The 19,945-nt window shown below is 41.6% G+C and overlaps 1 protein-coding gene across 3 annotated transcripts in view; it reads right to left on the bottom strand.

Moving 5' to 3' along the window:
* CNKSR3 (CNKSR family member 3) overlaps positions 1 to 16,257 on the bottom strand; it is a 56,842-nt gene extending 40,585 nt beyond the window's left edge. Inside the window, exons 1-2 of one of the 3 annotated variants that reach the window (XM_050314739.1) lie at positions 16,101 to 16,226; positions 14,674 to 14,816 (exon numbers count right to left, since the gene is read on the bottom strand). Coding sequence is in view for 2 of the 3 variants with exons in the window: in XM_050314737.1 (XP_050170694.1) it covers positions 16,101 to 16,257 (157 nt within the window). In the remaining variant the exon portion in view is untranslated. Of the gene's footprint in view, positions 1 to 14,673; positions 14,817 to 16,100 lie in introns of all 3 variants that reach the window. The other 2 variants (XM_050314737.1, XM_050314738.1) reach the window with 2 other exon arrangements.
* Between the last annotated feature and the right edge of the window lie 3,688 nt (positions 16,258 to 19,945).

Genomic DNA, 19,945 nt, shown 5'->3' on the forward strand with positions numbered 1-19,945 from the left:
TTAACACAAATTCAATAGCTGAAAGGATGAGAACTGGTAAATAAAGAAAACCCTTGGAACAGGCACAAGCTGACAGATACCTTATAAAACCCAACAAGCCGTTCACACAGAAAAAGTGTTAACCCAATGGCTGATCCACCTCATAAACACCATATTTCTCCTGCATCCCAAAAACTATTATTCTCTGTTTCAGTTTGTCTAACTTCACACCACCCAACCAACAGTTGTACAGTAACCACGGGGAAGGAGTCTCTAAATCGGATTTTAAGTAAGACTGAATGGATAACATTTGTGAAAGTGGTACATAACCATTTAACAGTCCTAACTCTAAGAGAGTATTAAGTGGACAATCTCCCCTTAAGGCTTTGAGTTCTGTATTTGCAAAACAGATGCACGAAGGGATGAAAATCCCATAAATGGTTTGCATTCTTAATGGCTGACATAACTTAGTCCTTTGGGAGCACACTACATGTGTACGTGCACATGGGAGACTGCATGCAATTTTTTACAATAAGGCCCTGATCCGGAACCTGTAACATTACTTTAAACACCAAAAATAACCTACTGTCCTGCTGTTGCATTAAAAGTAGTGACCAAAATGCCACCTATTAACTTTTGCATCACTCATAGCTTTGTGGTTCCTGCTTCCCAGCAAATCCAGTTGTTCTTCCTCACTCTTGTTAGTTGCTTTCTTTATAAATAAATTAACAATCTCCACATACACTTCTTGTACACTTACTTTGAAGCTTCAGACCATATCACAGTTTCCTGAATGTAGAACCTGCTCTAGCTTCCCCAAGTACTTAATAGCAAGGATATTTCTATTTAGTTGAACACTAGCAACAGGAGATAACTCCTCAATGCAGTGTCCCTAGTCTAGGTTATGAAGGCATATGAGAAAAAGTGCAAGAGTAGAGAAGGGATGTCAGAAGTCTCTGAAACAAGTGAAAACCGGTCTAGAAACAGATAGATGCAAATGCTGTTCTAAAAACAATGGGTGCAATAATTTTTACACTCATTTTTTAAATCTAATATGCTCCACTTTGCAATTTCTATTTCTACAGTCACCTAGAAATTAATTTATTTTTCTTCTACTTACTGTTCCACTACTCACGTTTCAAATAGCAATAAGTTTAAAAAAAAACAAACCTCAAGCATCCTCTTAGTGCTCAGATTTTTTTTTTTTTTTTGCAAATCAGTATCAAGACTCTAAGTAATGAGAAGCAGTAAATACAAGGTTTTGTGTGAAACTGAGTGCCTTATATATCTCTGTGACTAACATTATACTTGAAGAATGGGGTAGAAAACAGAATCAGGTTACATTTCATGAGTATTGTAAAATTTTCAAAGCCTTGTCTGTCCTTGAAATACTGAATACTCGAAGAAACCTAGCCACTTTATCCTAATATTTGCATTATTTTTTAAAAATGTTATCTGATGGGCATAAAGGCTGTTTGAAACTGAGAGGCACAGAAACTTAGAAGCAGCAGCTTGCCCACTAATAAACACATATTACATCCAAAGCAAAAACATCGTTTTATTTAAATGCAGTTATTTGTTTGTTTTGACCAACAAAGTTGCCTGAGCAGCCTCTCTCCTGGATGAATACTATATCTCAAGTATTACAGTGCCTTATTTCCAAGCTACCTAAAGAGATCAAATAACCTCTTCGAGTCTACAGCTTGGACTTCTGCAAGTTAATTTCCCTCATGATTAGCACTGTGAGGCAATCTCCAGTCAATAATCAAATTTTCAAACTTCCAAATCGTAAAAAATTGTTCACTGTGCCCAAAGTATGTATTTGGAAACAAATTCAGAAGTAATACTTCGGTGTGATCCTTTGTAAGGGAAGAGAGAACACGCAACCAGGCTGATCCTCTTTAACCTCTGAGACTATCCCTATTTGTTAACTGTGCAGAGATAGACTTTTAAGATGGTGACTTATGGAAACTTGTTTGATTACTTTTCATCTTTATTCTTCTCCTACAGGCACTGTAGTGACCTTATTTACACCCAAGTTAATCATTAGGTCTTACAGAGAGGTTGGGGAATGGTGGGTGAAGGGAAGGGGTGTGCAGGAGAAAGACGGAAGGTTTCTTTTCTAAATTAAAGGCATTAGTGATATTTAGAACTTATTGAAAGAGCAAAGGAAGTGTCTCAGATAACCTCTCTTTACCCAACTTGGCTTCACAACCCCAAATGGAGACTGCTACTGAGAGTAACACCTTCCCCATGTTCTTTCCACTAAAACTCCCAGAAAACGCACCAACTCTCTCTGGTGGTGCTCTCTGCACAAGTAATGGAGACCCATAAGAAGAAAACTGTGAAGTAACAACTTATTTGTTTACTGCCACCACAGAAGCCACCAGGCACTCCTGTCTTCTGTTCACCATTAGCTGAAAAAGAATAAGGGCTAATGCAATTAAAAAAGAATTAAAATTTTTTGTTTAAAAAAAGCTTGCTGCTCTTTGTCACTTGTATAAGCAGCTTCTTCTTTACTGCAGGAAAAACATCCAAAACACTCTGAAAACTTACAAAACAGCCATGAGACAGTGAGGTTACTCCTACCTAAGACCAATGTGGCACACTACCACCTAGCAAAGATCACATTAACAGGAAAATACCAGGAATAAAGGGAAATGCAGTCACAAGAGCAAAGACTATGAGCTAATACAATTGAAAGCTTTCATTGGAGACATTCACCCAACAGAGACCATTTAACTGACCTTTGAACAGTCATGTTGCTTAACTGCAGCAAGCAGAAATTTTTTTTGCATTATTTTCCTCTCTTAGTGTTTATTTCAAATTGACAGAAGTAGGCAGTATCTCAAAAGCAAGCAATCCACAGAAGGGCATTATGAGCATATAATAAACAGGGTAACATAGAAGACTTCTTATTCTGAAGTTACTCTCACTAGACATCCCATCCCACTCATGTGAAATATGACAACATTTATTTTACCCCTAATGTTTTCAGTTCAGACAGATATAAAACTGTCATCAACCTCTTGGTCTGCAGACAGTAAACTTCAACTAATGTTTCCCCCTCTCAAGCACACACACTAATCCTGCTGAAAAGATGCCAGAATGAGAGCCACAGATACCAAAACCATCTATTTCCTTGCAGACCAGAGCTGGCAGCAACAGCTCAATCCCTTTTCCTAGAGGAGGAAACTGGTCAGGCCTGGGGAGCTTATGGACAGAGGGGACAGCCAGAGCTCCCACCCACCTCGATGCTGAAACCTCCAGCAAGCGAAGCCTTTAGAGATGACTGCACAGCAAAACTTCCTGGCAAAGCAAAACTCAAAAAAACAATCAACCCATCCTAGTTGGAGACAAAAAGCAAACTTTCAGCTCATTTTATCTATCTTCCATTAACCCATTCATCTCATCACCAAGCCTCTGCCCGTCTGCTTTACTGTTGAAAAGAACTTCACATCAGCATGGATTATGACTCTTTTAAAGGAATAAATTGGAACTAAGTATGAGCACAAAATTCAATCACATGCAATATTAATATTATTATTAATCACAGTGTTTACACAATGACTACAAGCAAACAAAACCACAGTCCCTTTAAAAACGTGCCTCGTAAGGTGACTGCCTACACGGTTTGTCAACTGTAGTAGGTTACGGCCCTTCCATGAGGAAAATAGGTCAGCATCTTTGCAGTAAGAGTAATTTTTATACTCATTATTGGTCTTTGCTGGCCCTGAAATAAATACCATCCTTCAACAGGTCAGGCACAAAGTTATTTAATTTTCCAAAAGCAGTAACAGTACACTGTACATTACTTGTGCGCCTAGCACATGAAGACTGTGTGCTTGATAAATTTATGTGCTTAATACAAAGTAACAACCCCCTGCCCCAAGGCCACTATGCAATTAAGAGCTTGCCTTTTAAAAGTTACAAGGTTTTTGTGGTTGAAGGAGTAGTTCATTAGTCACAAGAACTTCTTTTCTTCAACTCGAGCAATTAACACTCTGTTGCCTGTTCCCACAGTAGAAAAAGAAGAAACATTGCAAAACTGCGTGCCTCTTGGCTCCCAAGGAGAAATGGGGTGATCCCTTTAATCTGGCTTGGCTGCCTTCTCCCACCACCATGTGGAACTGTTTTGGCTGATTGCAGCAAGGTCAATTACTCACAGCTGCCTCTCCTTTGTGTATGCACCCTTGCAAACTCTGTGATTACTGCTACACCCATGAGCTAGTCAGGGAAGAGTTTGCTGTAACGCACCAGCTGATGTAGTTGCCTGGCAGCCAACCATTTGGATGACAACCTCCTACACTGTTATGAAACATGGATGCCTAGCAGCTTACAATCCAACAGTCACCAGGGAGGAATACATACAGGCACATGAGAATTGCCAGCCATCAGCACCTGCTAATGACATTAATATGTCACAGCAAGCTGAATGACATAAACAGAAAAATGCTGATGGTGCATACATCGTTCTATCATGGACGGAGTCACTACTGGATTCTCCAAGGAGACACTGCCATTACTTGGATGCATACATTACTTCACATCAAAAACCCCCACAATATTTGCATCAGGAATTCTATCTTCTTTCAAGTTACTGTTTGCATTATTTCATATAGCAATGAGAGCCCTTCCATGTGCCAGGATGTACAAGGAGCCTCAAGACCAAATAACAGAAATCCCAACTCTTGTCCAAAAGGAGCTCAAAACAGAGAGGAACATAAGACAAGGAATGACACTCAAACCCATTGGACAAGCAACCATGTCACTGCACCAGCCACTGCCCTTCACCTGCAAAGGGCTACAGACGCTGATGCCATCACAGCTGACAGCTCTGGAGAGCTTCACAGAAATATGAAAAGAATGAAGCTGAAAGGTGTTCTAATAAAGTAGCCCTTGGGTTCCCAGTAACAGGTGAGGGAAGATGTGCAGGGGAAGCCTAGGAAAAGGCCTGGTCACAAAGATCTCTGAGAGCAAAAGCAGCCAGTATACATTTGAGGCAATAAAGGTGGCAGCACAGATGGGAGAAGAAAACACTGATAAGATTAACATACCTAGCTAGGAAAACAAAACACACTGATAATGTTGTCCCAGTGACAGGAGAGACCTGCCTTGGGGCACCCAATACAACAGACATTTGTCAACTGAACAGTTAAACACCAAATCTTTCAACTTCTCCATAATTTTATTATCACTTTAAACATCTAAAGCAATTGCTTCAAACAATTAGCTGCCTGACACATTTTCATTATTCCACATTGCCTTTCAGCCCTAGTTATGAATCTACTTCCTAAAATAGCAGAGATCCCATCAGAGTTCAAGTGCAAAACCTCAACCATAATAAAGGCATCTTAAGATCATCAGAGGCAAAGCTGACCAAGGGCTCTGTCTGAATCATACATAAGTAAGTCCAAAACACCATCAACCTGACCAGGAGCCCTACCTTCTTCCTAGATATAAAGAAGAACAGAAGAGGGCAGGAAAGAGCCACTCCATCTGACATCCTCATTTTTTGTGATGGTGAAAAGGCAAGAGTGTAAGGCAGATAATCTACCCTCCTCACAGGGTGGTATCAAGATATTTGCCTTGTTTGAAGAGATAATTTCATACAAAATGCTAACTAGCTTGGAACCTAGATGCCATGATGTGGTCCAAGAAGGCAAAATATTAAACATCTTCCCAAAACATACAAGACTAGTTACTTCACCGAAGGTTTGCAGCAACATCAATGTAAAACAATTTTCCGTCTGGTTTCCCACCATGAGTAGCACCCTAAGATAGGAGTGTTTCTGCTGTGAAAAAAAGAATCCAAAGTAGCCCCAGAAGACTGCACCAAGTGTTTCTAAATATATCATAAACATGTAATATACATAAACATGTAAAAGGGATCAGGTACCCCCAATTCTACTACAACTGTTAGATGCTGCCTTTTCATGCAGTAATGTGTTGCTGCTCATCCTTCTACACATCATTACAAGGCAGCCCACTGACTGAAGACAATGCACTGGAGCTATACAAACTAGAAAGGCCAGAAGTCATCAGTTATTATCACACTGGCATCTACCTCTCATGCAACATTTTAAGAACTATGTGTTAAAATATACTAAATTTTTCATCAGATGATGTACAGCAAAAGATGTAACTACAGCTCCGCAACATATAGATTACACTGATTACATTCAATGACTCTTGTATATCAGATGCCTGTTGACATCCAACAACCTTAAATGCAGCAGTACTCTTTTTTTTCTCTCAAGCAAGCATACACATAATTTTTAATGAATCTGGTCCCGCACCCCAGCAGTTCTCAGGTGACTGTTGGAGAAAGGCAAATCCCGTCAATACAACACTGAACCAGGACCTGCAGCAGGTTTTCCTCCTCTGATGCAGATGACATGGGATGGACCCAGCTGGAAACTGACATGCTTGAAGTCGCAGGATACTCAACAAAGACCTACTCAGCACTCAGTGGAGCCCAGAGAACGATTCAACTCTCCCTTAAACAGATACGGAACACAATGGTTGAGCCATTCTCTACACTCCAGTGAACATAATAGGAGCACAGACAACTAAATCAATCATGTCTTAATCCCCCTTTGAATGTCATCCACTGTATGACCAGTGGCATAATCACTTTCTTTCACCATATGCCCCACAATGCAGAGCCATAAACAGACACTTGAAATAGCCCAAGCACATGTTTTGGGGCTTTATAAGCAATGCAAGTGCATTAGGAGCTGAAAATAGCCAAGACAATCACACTAATACAGTTTCTACTCCACAGAAAACCAACTTCAGGTTAGCTGGGCCTGTACTATGTAAGATAGGTACATCTCAAATTTCTCACAAATCTTCATTTTTAAAGTAACAGCAAATTCCTACTGAGAGGTGTGCTGAAAGAATAAAGACTCTGTAACACCAGGGACCCTGTGATGATGCATTAAGTTTAAATCAAGAATTGCGTAAGGTGCCAAAAGAACACTTCATCAACCTCCAGAAGTTTTGTTTCTCTAGGCTGTGCTCCAGTCATCTTCTCCTGATGTTTTAAAACCTGAATACAAGTACAACTAACCAGAATTCTACCAGTCAGCATCACTCTGGTACACATACCCTAATAAAGCAGTAAGGAGCAAAGCATTTAACAAGCATGAAACTATCATAAGAGCAAGCACAAAAACAGATCCCCCTACTACTCAGAGTATCTACTGCCAGTGAGTACCTGCTATATAAGCACAGCATTCACCTCAGTTTGTTTTAATGATCCAGCTTTGCCACTGCATCATCAAACCCACACTCACCTTCACAAATAAGCAATGAAAACTCAGTCAAATGCCAATATTACATGTTCCTCCAAGATTAACTTTAAATTATAAACATGACAGAGGGCAAAATACGTTCTTAACTTTTTTTTTTAATGTGGTGATGCCTAACATGTTATGATGAGATAAAACCAAAATCAGCAAGAAATAAAAATGTTATTGGCAGGTTTGATTTCCAAGTTCTTCTTTCAATCACACATAGATTTATTTATCTAGTGTTATTCTCTGAAATAGCACGACTTAAGAAAAGAGATGAAGGACTGTTTTGAAATACAAGGAAGATGACAATACTTTTATGTTGACACAGGGATTAGATTTCACAAGAGGTGAAATATACACGCTCTGGTAAATACAGCCCAAGTCCAAATACTACATGAAATACTACAAACTTTGAAGGAAAAATACAAACACACAGAATTTATAGCATATTTATCTTTGGTCTCCTCTTTCTTCCACAGCTTGCCTGAGGAATGCCAACAATTTAGTAAAATCTAATGTTTTGCCATAATACTTTTAAAATTCTGTTTAGTTAAACTAACAGAATACAAACAGAAGCCTGCACTTTGCAAAGGATGGGTGAGTGAAGCAGTGAATACATAACATGACTAGAACAATCATGGGAGGAAAACAAAAACAAAATAAAAATTTCACTAGGTTCCCACCTTTCCTCTGCAACACTTTCTGGGCACATCTCCATCCCCTGGTCCCTACACATGTTTTCAGGCCACAATCTTCAGGCATGTCTGAACTTGTTCTTAAGAGCCCTCCTTACTCAGGGCAAGTCCTACCTACTGGGGGTGGATAGAGGAAAAAAGTCCTCATCCCTTATTCTTCCCTTCCCCTCCCCATAGCCAAGCACATGTCTTCTCAGCAGTGCAGTGCTAAGATACCTGTTCAGGTACAGCATTCTGCCTTCTGCAGCAGTGGGATAGCAGCCAACTCTAAATTAAATTTTCAAGGCACTGAAGTTATGATATTGCTGTCCCAATGAAACAAACTGGTTGATTTTTGTTCTTTTATTTACATGTGTACCTGCCACCAAAGGGCTGCCTTTTGGCCACCACAGCAAGGACACTCTTGCTCTTGCACAATGCTAGTTCAGGAGGAGGGAAAAAGTACTGCTGAGACCCAGAGCTCAGAACAAAGCATCTTTGGCACAGGAAATAGAAGTAATATCACAACAGAAGGCAGAAATACTCTCTTATTAGATATAGGGTCTTTTACCAGCTACAGAAGTTAGAAAGTCCAACAGAAGCCCTTAAACCAGTCTGCCTCTGCAATATATCGGAAGGAGTAAAAACCTTGAGCCCTGTCTTTCTCTTCTGGCTTGGAAACCACCTGTACCAGACGAGGTATCTTTTATTTAATGACAAAACTGCCATACTGCAGACCTTTTCATAAAGCATTCACCCAGCAAACTTCATTTCAAATGAACAAGACGCTGTGAGATAAAGAAAGATAATGATAAAAGGATGGCAACCTAAGCAACATTCATTTTGCACACACAAGACAGAGACGTCAGGATGATTAGCCTAGAAGCATGTACCAACACTTGCTTTAGCAGAAGCCTTAGCCCTTAATGAGCACCAATTAAGTTCTTCCCTTTGATCAAGGAGCAAGATAAGATCACATTTATGCCACAGAGCTTTGATTGCAACAGAACATCATACACTTTGCTTACCTACACCTAACTACTAGTATAAGAAACAGTCAAAAAAAGAAAGATCGTCATTACAGTGACAAAGAACATCCTTCATATAAAAGGGTATACCAGAGAAACACATGTAAGAAACTACTTTAACACAACACTGATGCAGTATTATAACAGAATTCAGTCAGATGCTCAATGCATGACTTTAGACCAAAGTTGAAGGTCAGTGCCCTGATCTCACCAAGTCAAACACAGATGCTTGGTTCTGTCTGGAGTGTGTGATGTTTGATGAAAATTAGCTACAATTCATAATACCATAAATATCTATTTTAATAGCTAATGAATGTTTAAAGCCAGTGAAACAGATCAGGCTGGTTCAAAATACCTCCCACAGATCATCCAAGCTGTGAAATGTTATTGCTTGTACTCTGAAAAGTTGGAGGCAGGCATATGGAAACCCACAGGCAACTTCCTCATGCAGAGGAAGCATGGCCCAGAGATCTGAATGAAAGGCTCAGACTCCAAAGTCATCTCAATCATGTAATGAGAGCCCAAACGACAAAAGGACTGTATGCCATGCCTGTCATCAGTCAGAGATACACGGTCAAACAGCATTTTTAATGTCCTATTCCTTACTGAAGTCCTGTGAAGAAACACACTAAAATCTTGGGCAATCCCATGACCACAAGCAACTGGGTGCTAAAGAACTACCATAAATATGTGAGAGGTTGCCATAGAGGCCCCAGTTCAATTAACTCCTTAACTGTGCCTCGCAATCATCAGTGCCCCACTAACTCCTCCTTTTGACAGCACTTACATATTTGGGGTATGTGGAAGATGAGGCAAGACCTGACTATGTCACACCATTAGGAAAATAAAAGGTACAAATTCAGACCACTATCATCACTTCTATGAAAAAAAAATACAACTATGAACAACTTTTGCCACTTAATTCACTAGGCACTGTTTAGACTTATTCATTAACACACCTTCTGTGTGAAGCTTCCATATCAGTTAAAGTCTTGCTCTTAGTTGATACAGTAAACCAAAAACTGAGCAGTCTTGCCACCTCTTCTGCAATTCCCTGTCACTAGTCATCATCTTTTTGACAACCCTGGAAGTAGCTCTATTACTTAAACCAAGCAATCCAGAAATTTAGATTTAAGAAATCAAAATGAACAAACAAACACCACCCAAAAAACCCCACACATTTCTGAATACTTGATAACAGGCTGTATGCATACATCACTCATAACTGCAAGTCATCGAGTACCACGTGTTAGGTAACAGCTTTTTGTTTGGGTCTTTTACTTAAGAAAACAAAACATCATGACAAATTTCAACACACTTTTCATCCGGAGTCCTGTACTTTGCCGTTCTTAGCTCTTGCAGTGTGCTAAACAGCATAAAACCTGGGAGAGGCGTGATTCACTTTCAAGATTTACATACTGAAAACACGGGGGTCCCAGGTGGAAGTGCAAGGAATGAACACATAACAAGAGTTCTGAAAATGTGGAGCAATGCACACAATATTTCATCAAACATGAGGCTTTTCCTACAGAAATCTCCAACAACAGATGCAAATTACTTCCTGACCCTCAAGGAGAAGTTTTAAAGAAAGAAGGAAAAAAGCAACCTACCCAATCTCTGCACCTTTGGCTAAGCAGTTGGAAGAAATTTCTCTTCATAAGCATACCATCTTACAGCTTTTGTTGGTTAATCTTGAGCAGGCTCTGAACACTGCAGAGTGTTTAGAGTTTCACTACATTCTTCTATAAAGTTGTAACCAATTTTCCACTAATGTCCACTGTGATTTTAGCATTTTAAATGTTGCTTTTCCAGACATTATGCTGACCGCATTCAACTTTTAGACTTTCTGATGTTTGGTTAAAGTAGCTTGAACAGCAACTTAACGGCAAATAAACAGAGCTGACTGTGAACATGAAAAGATCAAGGGGGCTGGGGGGAATCACAACCCACAAGCAGCTCAAGAAAGTGCAACACAGCAAAAAACATGAAAACGTGATCTAAACACATGAACACAGCGGTCAACTTTGATTTATTTTTTCATATGCATTCACTGATCTTAACAACAATGCATGAATAATTTTACGACTGCAGTAGTACAAACTTGTTGTGCAAGTTTTTACTTTGTTTCAGCCCACAAATAAATATAAATAGATGTATGTAGTATATTCACCTTCTGCTAGTAGAACATTATGGGCCAGCTAGATTCAGAACTTCAGCTCAGATCTGCAAAGAGTGGTTATTTAATACCCATTTTCTGTTCTATTTAACAAATACTCATATAAAGTATTTTTTAAGTAACCAAGTAAACAGATGAAAGATATTCTTCTGCTGTACCAGTTATGGGCAGCTCTCGCTGTCATTCCCCACTGAAAGAAAATACTCCTGTATTAAAAAATAACCAGGGGTTTCTTAGTGTTAGATTTTCCCAAATAATTTTAACCCCACAGCATTAATTTGAGAGCGCCTAAAAAGAAAAGGAAGGCTAAAAAAATAACTCCAGTGCTAAACACCACCATAACTGTCTCTAAAATCACCTATGGTTTGCAGCTCCCAGCTCACACAGTTAACATGACTGACCTTGCTGAAATCTCCCTGGGTAAGCAAGATAGCTCTAAAAAAAGAACACCAGGCCCTCACGATTAATTGCTAACTATTAACAAATCAGCATATTTTTCCCTCTTCTCCCAGGCATACCTATAAATGTAGTTGACCAACAGCTTTACCAGGAATGGAAATCGGAGTCTTTCATGACATAATAGATGCAGGAATAAGTAATGTTCCTGAACTACTAAGAAAGGGAATAACTGAACCTGGAGTGCAATAAGGAGGCCAAAGCAGACGCGTGATCCCCAGCCAGCCGAGTCTACAGCTACAGCGACCAAGGCCAGACTGTAATGGAGCCTCACAACAACAGAGGCTTCTAACCACAAGCGCGTCAAACTGTTCTTACCGTGTAAAATTTGGCTTGAAGTTACAACTCACATAAGTATGTGAGGCCTGGGGGTAGGGGGAAGAGACAGATCAGGCTACGGCAAACAAAGAGGAGGCACAGTGATGTTCTCTAATAAGGCAGTGACATTTCTCACACAGGAGACTCTATGCCAAATGCAGCTTTCATCTTCCTCACATCTTTTGAGGAATGACCCTAGAAGAGGGGTTTCCAGCAACCAGGGGACTCTGAGACCTGAAAAAGTTTCTCCACATCATCAGATCCCTCTGTCTCCTTCAAATTGTTGCTGCACCAGTAAAATTAAGTCACTTTTGCACAGTGTACTGCAGATGTGCTACAACTTCCATGGCTACTCACCTGCTCCACAACCACCTGAATAACTCCTGGAATACCTCTAGAGGAGCTCTGTAGGAATTCAGGCTTGTGGGCACTGTGAGATACAGGTGAGGGCTTTGAGCCCCCAGACATCTTAGACTGCACAGAAGCAAGACCACAGGTCAGCTGCAACACCATCCAGATGTTAGCTTATGCCTCAACAAGGTAAACAAGGTATAAGCTCAACAAGGACCAACTCTAAATAAATAAATAAACAAGTAAATAAATAAATAAATAATCCCAAACACATCTTCTCAGTATAGTCAGGAAAACAGTGCAGACAATATTGTTTAAAGAGCATAAACCCAGCCAGAAGTCACTCAACACAGCATCCTAGCCAAATATGTACCTTTTCAAGGCTAAATATAACCCTTAAATACTATCTGAATTCGTTGTGCTGTAAGAGAAACCTAAAACTACACCACCACTTCTTCAAGACAGAAATCAAGGCGGTGCTTATTAAAAAAAAAAAATCAAGTACAGTTTTCAAACACTGATGCTGTAGCTAAAAAGTTATCAAATCCTTGGTCAAAGCTTGATAAAAGCTTCATGTACATAGAAAATTGCTAGCAATAAAAGCACAGCTCTTCCTCTGCAGCTTCAATTTAACTAGACCAATCACACAGCCCACTACTGTCAGTACAGTGCACTGTGCCAGAAAAAACACCCTTGTTCACAAAAAATAGCAGCATTCTAGTCTGAGTTAGCAAGAGAAGACAAGCAACTGTGTTTTGTATCAGTTCTTGTTGGTAACAATGAACAGAGTACTTTTTATTTACAACCTGAATACAAATATATATTTATGTTTGGCTTACTAACTCTTGATAGGTTCTATTTTAAATTCCAGATAAATGCTATTTAGAGTATTTACTGAGGAGTGAACAGCTCAAAATCACAGAGCAAAACTCATCAGAATAAGAATTACCTTGTTAAAAAAATGTTAGTCTTAAACGACTAAATAAAAAAAAAAAAAGTAAGTCGTCCAAAAGCAAATAAGTTGTTCAGAAGTGGTCATACAGCCTACTTTAGCATTTTACTTTTAGAGGATTGTTTCACGAACAGGGGGAAGTTTCCATGTTTTTTCTGGTTTGAAAAAGTTATTAAAAAATAACTTATCGAAGCTTGATTGTAAAAAGATTTGGAAGGGAGGGAAAAAACAGATCCTGGACAAATATTCTCAGTTTCACAATGAACACTAAAATGGATTGAGACCACTAATTTTCACCACTCTCTATATTTCTCCAAGATATTTTTTATCATTGTATGATAAGCAAGAATAATTATCTGCAAAACCAATCTCCCCACTGAGAGCTGGCATCTCCCACCAGATATTTACGTCATGCTCCTAGAATACATCTCCATGGCACCACAGCACTAACTACTGGTAGTGTATATCACCAGCCAAATACTTAAACCTAGAGTTTGACCAGTTCAGTGAAGATCACTCTTCAGAAATGGCATGTGCAAGAAAGCAAATGGCATAAGCTCCCCTCCAACCACTTGTTTTATAAAACTAACCTTGAGAATTAAATGTAATACTTATAAGGTAAAAATACAGAATATTGGTGTTGGTCAAACATGGAATCCAGTGGTTGTAAACTTCTGTAAAGAACTATTTCAGTTTAAAAATAAAGTATGAAACATTGCGCTAATAAGGCTGTTAGCTAGCTATTAAAGTGTCTATTTTAATGTGCAGAGATGAAAACAGAACCATCAAGAAAAACTTTCCACATCTCATTCCTTTATTACAGTCTTGCCATGCAGGGAGTGACATAAAATGACTCTGTGTAACAAAGAGGTCGAAAGCTTACCTAGAAACTGAAAAACAACAACACAAACAGAAGTCACCAGCAGTCTTCAATTTATTCCTTTACATTTCAAAGGACACGTGTTTCCATTAGTCAGAAGACCCACCTCCCAACTACAGCCAGTCCTCAAATCATTCTCCATAACACTAATTGAGAGTCCAGCTAAGGAGTTACCTGTTCAAGGAACCTGCAAGTAAAATAAATTATGCAAGAAAGGAAGGCAAGCATGCTTAAATATAATAAAGGCTTTTAAAATGATTAGCAGGTTTACTCTTTAATCTGGCAAGCTAACCAACTTTCAGCACCCAAGAGAAAAAAATACAATGAGGGAAAAGCTTTATATAAATATTGCACATACCAAAGCAAAAGGCTTATTACATTGGAACAATGCACTCCTGTTTAAACCAATACCAAGCCTAAAAAAAAAATATAGAGAGAGATCTTTCTTTGGAAGTTATTTATATGTTAACGCATAACTACACAGCACGTTTGTGTGGAATTCTCTCCTCACAAAGGCTACTTGGAAGGTCCCTCACTGGCACCGGCTCCTTCACGCACATGTTCACGTTCTCAGGAGGGCTGGGAGTATCCATCTCTCGCTGTCTGAAGACATGAGTCTGCTTTCCAAATTTGCCTCAGTTTTGAGTCGCACTCCTGCCAAGTGCTGACCACAGGCACGCACTCCAATCAGCATTATGGTCCTGAGACAGAGCAGTAATGGCTGCTGTAAGTAAATGCCGCTTCTAATACGGGGAAACTTTCACCTCTGAAAACATTCCTAACTTCTCATCCACTTCAACTCCAGCAGTGTCTGTGAAAATACTTTGTGTAACATAAGAGGATCACGCTCAACCTAGTCCTACAAGAAAAGGAGACGTACAGTTCAGAAGTCGTAAGTCCCTCACCTAATTCATAGCTTTATTTCCCTTTTGGTTGATTCCCAACAGAGCGGGAACTGCGACCAGCAATATCCCAACCGGCATTCGGAAAGCACTGGCAGGGTCCAACCAGAACAGACAGCAGGAGGTTTAACCCGCCTTCAAAGAGAGACCCGATAACACGCAACGCTGCCGAAATCCCCGCGGCAGGAGCGAGGACCCGTGGCCCCGCTGCCTCTGTCCCACCAGAGACCCCGGGGCCAGGGCGCAGGAGCGGGCAGGCTCCACACATCGGTCCCGCCGAGGCTTTCGCAGCTATGTCAACACTGGGAACAAACCTCGAAGCAGAGGAGGAAGTTTTAGTAGGCGGGGGAGGGAGAGAAACAAGCATACACGCTAGGGATGAGGGGTGGGAGGGATGGACGGACGGATGGACGGACGGACAGACGGACGAAGGGGCCGCTATTTAACTCTCCGAGCGGGAGCCCAGCGTTTCAATCCCATCACCGTCAAACAATACTAAGAGTTCTTGTTTACTTGAGCTAGTTTACAAACTTTTAGCCTAACTTACAAAACTGAAGTTTTTTCGAACTGTGAGTGGGTTTTGCTTGAGAAGTTGAAAGCTGAGTTACGTGGGGCTTTTCAGACCTAAACGCCTCTGTGATTCCACGATTCTACCTGCCTGAAGGAGCACAGTTACCCCCTCTCTATGCAAGCGGGCTGGCCAGCACGACCACAGGAGAAGGGGACCGAGCTATGGGTTAGGAAGGACCCCAGTGGCTACACGCGTACCCCGAGTCAGCCATCGTCCCTGCAAAACTCGCTTCAAAACCTTCCCCTTTCCCCACGTCAAAAACAAAAACAAAACAACAACAAAACCACAAGGCGAAGCGGGCACAAGCGCACGAACAGGTAGGGAGCGCCAGCAGGAGGGCGCGGAAAGCCGCCGACTCCCAAGCGCCACGCCGGGCAGTGCCGGGGCTCAGCCGGGGCCGGGGCTGGCACTGTCCAAGGCCCCGCTGGCCCCGCCGGGCAGAGCAGCCGCGGCGGCACCGAGGCACCCCCGAGCCCGCCGCCGGAAAGTTCCCCCGGCAGGCGCCCTCTTACCCTTAGTCCAGTCCACCACTTGCTTCGGGCTCCACCTGGTCACCGGCTCCATGGCGGGCTCAGTACCTCCAGCAGCAGCAGCAGCAGCAGCAGCCCCTACAACCGACCCGCAGCCGGGCTCCTCCGGCCGCGGACTCACCGCCTCCCACTCTCCCATCCCGGCGGCGCCGCTCCGGGCCGCCCCCTCCCCGGCCCGGCTCCTCCCGCCGGCCACGGCCGGGCCCGCCCCGCTGCCGCTCCGCCCCCAGGTGCTGTGTCCCGCCCGCCCCGGGCCGGCCCTGTGCTTGGGAAAGTGCCGAGGAGAAACTTCCTGGGGTTCCCGCTCCAACAGGTCCGGAGGGGCGGCGGTTCGGGAGTCGCCCGGCATCCTGTCCCGGGAGCGGCGGCCGGCCCGTGTGATGGAGCGGCGGCCGGGCGCTTCACCCCGCCTTGGTGGTGACTCTGAGTCACAGCCTTGTGGCAATTGTAGCAGCAACTGAAGACTGCCTTCGACCACGCTTGTCCCAGTGTTGGCATTTGGGTTTTATTTCTGATCCCTTTCTTAAATGTCCTTGGGTGTGGAGGTCGTTTCATTGTAAGAGATTACTTGTGTCATGCTGCTCTTGTTTGGGAGCTGCATTAAGACATCAGCTGTTTTTCAGGCTTGCTTTCCTCAAGGGAAATGTGTCACTGTGTCCTGCTCAGAGGTTAGAGGGCTGACTTCCAAACTGTGTGCCCAGCACACCGACCTGCACCGTTCTGTACCACTGAGCACGTAACTCTGCCTACAACCGCTTTTCCATTAACAAAACAGTGAGGAGACGTGGAGAAACCAGTTTCTATTGTGTCTATCACAATCCTATCTGGTTCAGCAGCAAATTACAGCCTGAAGCCCTTTCGTAACATGCACGAAGGTCTCACTGCTCCTCTTCCTCGGTGGGAAAGCGCAGACTAAACCGTGCTCTGACAGACTGTGAAATTTTAACTTGGCAATATTAGAGACCAAGGAAACAGCTGGGATTTCAGCCCGTCCAGCATCCCATTGTTTCATTACCTCCCATCTTTATCCATCTGTTATCCCTAGCCATGTACTTGAAATGTAAGCTCTTTGGGACAGGGGCTGTCAGTTTTGTTTGGGCTGTGCAGTGCCCAAAGGTGCAGTGCCCAACTTTCCCACCATGGCACGAACAGCTGTCTTCTGATACACACTGCTGCAGACTCCTGCACACAGTCAGGAAGAGTTTTAATTCTAGTTCTAGTTTTGGGAATCAGTAGTTTAAAAAAAAATGGTCTCTTTGCTTGTATACCTAAAAAATAATAGTTTGTTCATTCTTTTTGTTACATGGTGGTTGAAAGTGTATTTTTAGTTCTTTATTATAAGGTCAACTCATTCAAGCTGATTTATTTATTTACCTTCTAGCTTGTGAAATATAAAGCCTGTCAGTTAACCTCTCTGCCTATTTGAAAGATTAAAATGCAGTTCCTCACAGCTTTAATATTGGTGCAACAACCAAAAGTTTCCTAATTCCTCATTGAATCATGTGCCACTCATGCTTAAAGAACAATCAAACAGCAACTCTCCCACCTCTTAGAGGCCTGAGTAAACAGATGGACCTTGCTATGTGCCCTGCTAATAGTTTCACAAGGGTTAATGTAACAACGCTTCAGTCTTAACTACACAGATGCTTCCCGACGTTGCAGGCTGGAAAGCAAATGTCTCTCGCCGTTGGTGTTTGGAGCAGTCACCTGCTGTCATCCTTCTCTGTCACACATCTTGAGCCGGTCCCTCTGCCTGATTTGGATCAGATAAGTACAATATTTAGTGAGTAAGGCATGCCGAGATGGTCACTTGCTAGCAAATTGCCAATTCAACAATTCCGTTATTTCTTCTTAATATTTTTTGTAATTTTCAAAATGACAAATCCATTTATTTTTTTAAGCAAGACAACATTGCAGTGACTCTCTATTCTTTTGTTACATGACGTCCCACAATGCCAACTGCTTTACAGCCTGCTCTGGACACATAAAATGAGGCTAACAGGGGAAGGCAGTGTGTCTCTGGTTACTCAAAGGGATTTGAAGCCACATTGCTTACCTGTGCTACTTTTTCTAAGCCCAGATTGCAACTGCCTTTGAGTTGATTTTTCTTGTGATTTCTTAATCTCAAACTTGCCTTTATTTGGGATTGGATTAACTAGTAGTCAATTGGCATGATGCAATTAGAAGTTCTGTTTATAGAATAAGGTTTTTTTGTTTAAAAGTACTCATTAACAAAAGTAATAATAATAATTAAAAGAATCCCCTCTATCTGATTTCTAGCAATGCCAAATCAAAAAATAACACTGCTCCTTTGCAAGTCTTCAGATGCTCTGTGAGTTAGTTTATGAGTTCTGAGCCGGTATCAACTATTAAGAAAGATGTCCATTTCCTTTCCCTGTTTGCAGCCTCATGTGGAGTTCATTGCTGTCCCAAGGACCAGACTACCAGCTTGCCAGAAGTGCATAGTTTTTCTTTTGTTACAACTTCATAGTCGTAAAAGTGATTTGATCTGAGAAGGAGATTCAGACCAATTGTTTGTTGATTCCTATTTTGTCGGTTTTCTTTATTTCCTCTTTCAGGCCAGGTTTTCAGAGGGTATCAGTCTATTTTGCACGGGCAGCCTGACAACACAGAGCTCACCGTGGACCAGGATCGTGGTTTCAGAGCCATAGATGCAGCACCCTGCACTCTCCCATCACCCCAGCAAAATGACAAAGTGTTCATAAATCCACAGCCACACCCTGTCAGGCTGGTAGAGGAAGTTACATAATGTTTGTCACTTTCAAGTTTCTATATCAGCAGCTGATCAGCAAAAGGAGGTCAGATGATTCTTTATAACAGAAAATCTCCTGGAATAAATTATCCTTTCAAGAAAAAAAAATTAAAAAGTGTATTTGAATCATTGGAAAGGCTTAACTTCATTTCAGAAGCTGAGTTGACTCTGGCTTAACACTGCATTTACCATTTTATCTTAACAACCTTGTTGACCCCTTCTCTTAGGCTGTAGTTTTCAATACCACCAGCTCATCACTTGGATCCAAATTTTGCTTGACAAATAGATGGTCACATTCTTGACAAAGTGACCAAAGTGAGCAACAAGGATGGTATTCAAATTTTAAACTAGCTTGAGGGTGAGAGACAATGGTTGATCTAGCACAAAGACCTGCTGAAACAGAGAGAACACACCAAAATTCCTTGAACAGTTTAGTGAGTTTGAACTGGGTTATCTCTTCACATCAGTTGCTGCTTGTGTCTCCTGGCTGCAGCATCGCAGTCTGCCTGTTGCCAGACTTAACTACCACCCACCCACCAGAGCTATGCCCCAGGTCCCATGGCATTGTACAGATTTGCACAGGCAGCAGCAGCTCTGCACAGCTGCAGAGCTCCCTGCCTGCGGGGATGCAGGTTTGAGTCTTAAGCCCCTTTCTCTAAGAGAGGTAACTGCTGTTACTCATCTCTACAGGGATGAATAAACAAGTGTTTAGCCAAAGGTCACATACCAAGTTCAGAAAGTGTGGTTTCTGTTCAGGGCCACAAAAAGTTATTTTTATTACTAAATCAATTTTTTTAGAGGGGTCAGCACATCGCAGTTCATATTTTAGAGTGGAAGGGATGATTATGCTGTTTGGCAAAGCATGGTCTAAGAAAGTTTTACGTTACATTACATTACATTTTCATTACATCATTCATGAAAGGCTTAAGATTAATTTATTTAATACTCACAGATGAAAGCTGTAAAACTTGACCAATTTAAAGCATCAGGAAAAAAAGCCAGTATGTGCTAGAAAATCCACCATTTGTCTCTATTGACAATCCACAGAGGAGCA

The sequence above is a fragment of the Myiozetetes cayanensis genome, unplaced genomic scaffold (genome assembly GCF_022539395.1).
Source record: "Myiozetetes cayanensis isolate MyiCay16 unplaced genomic scaffold, myiCay2020 scf2-11, whole genome shotgun sequence".
NCBI classification, from domain to species: Eukaryota; Metazoa; Chordata; class Aves; order Passeriformes; family Tyrannidae; genus Myiozetetes; species Myiozetetes cayanensis.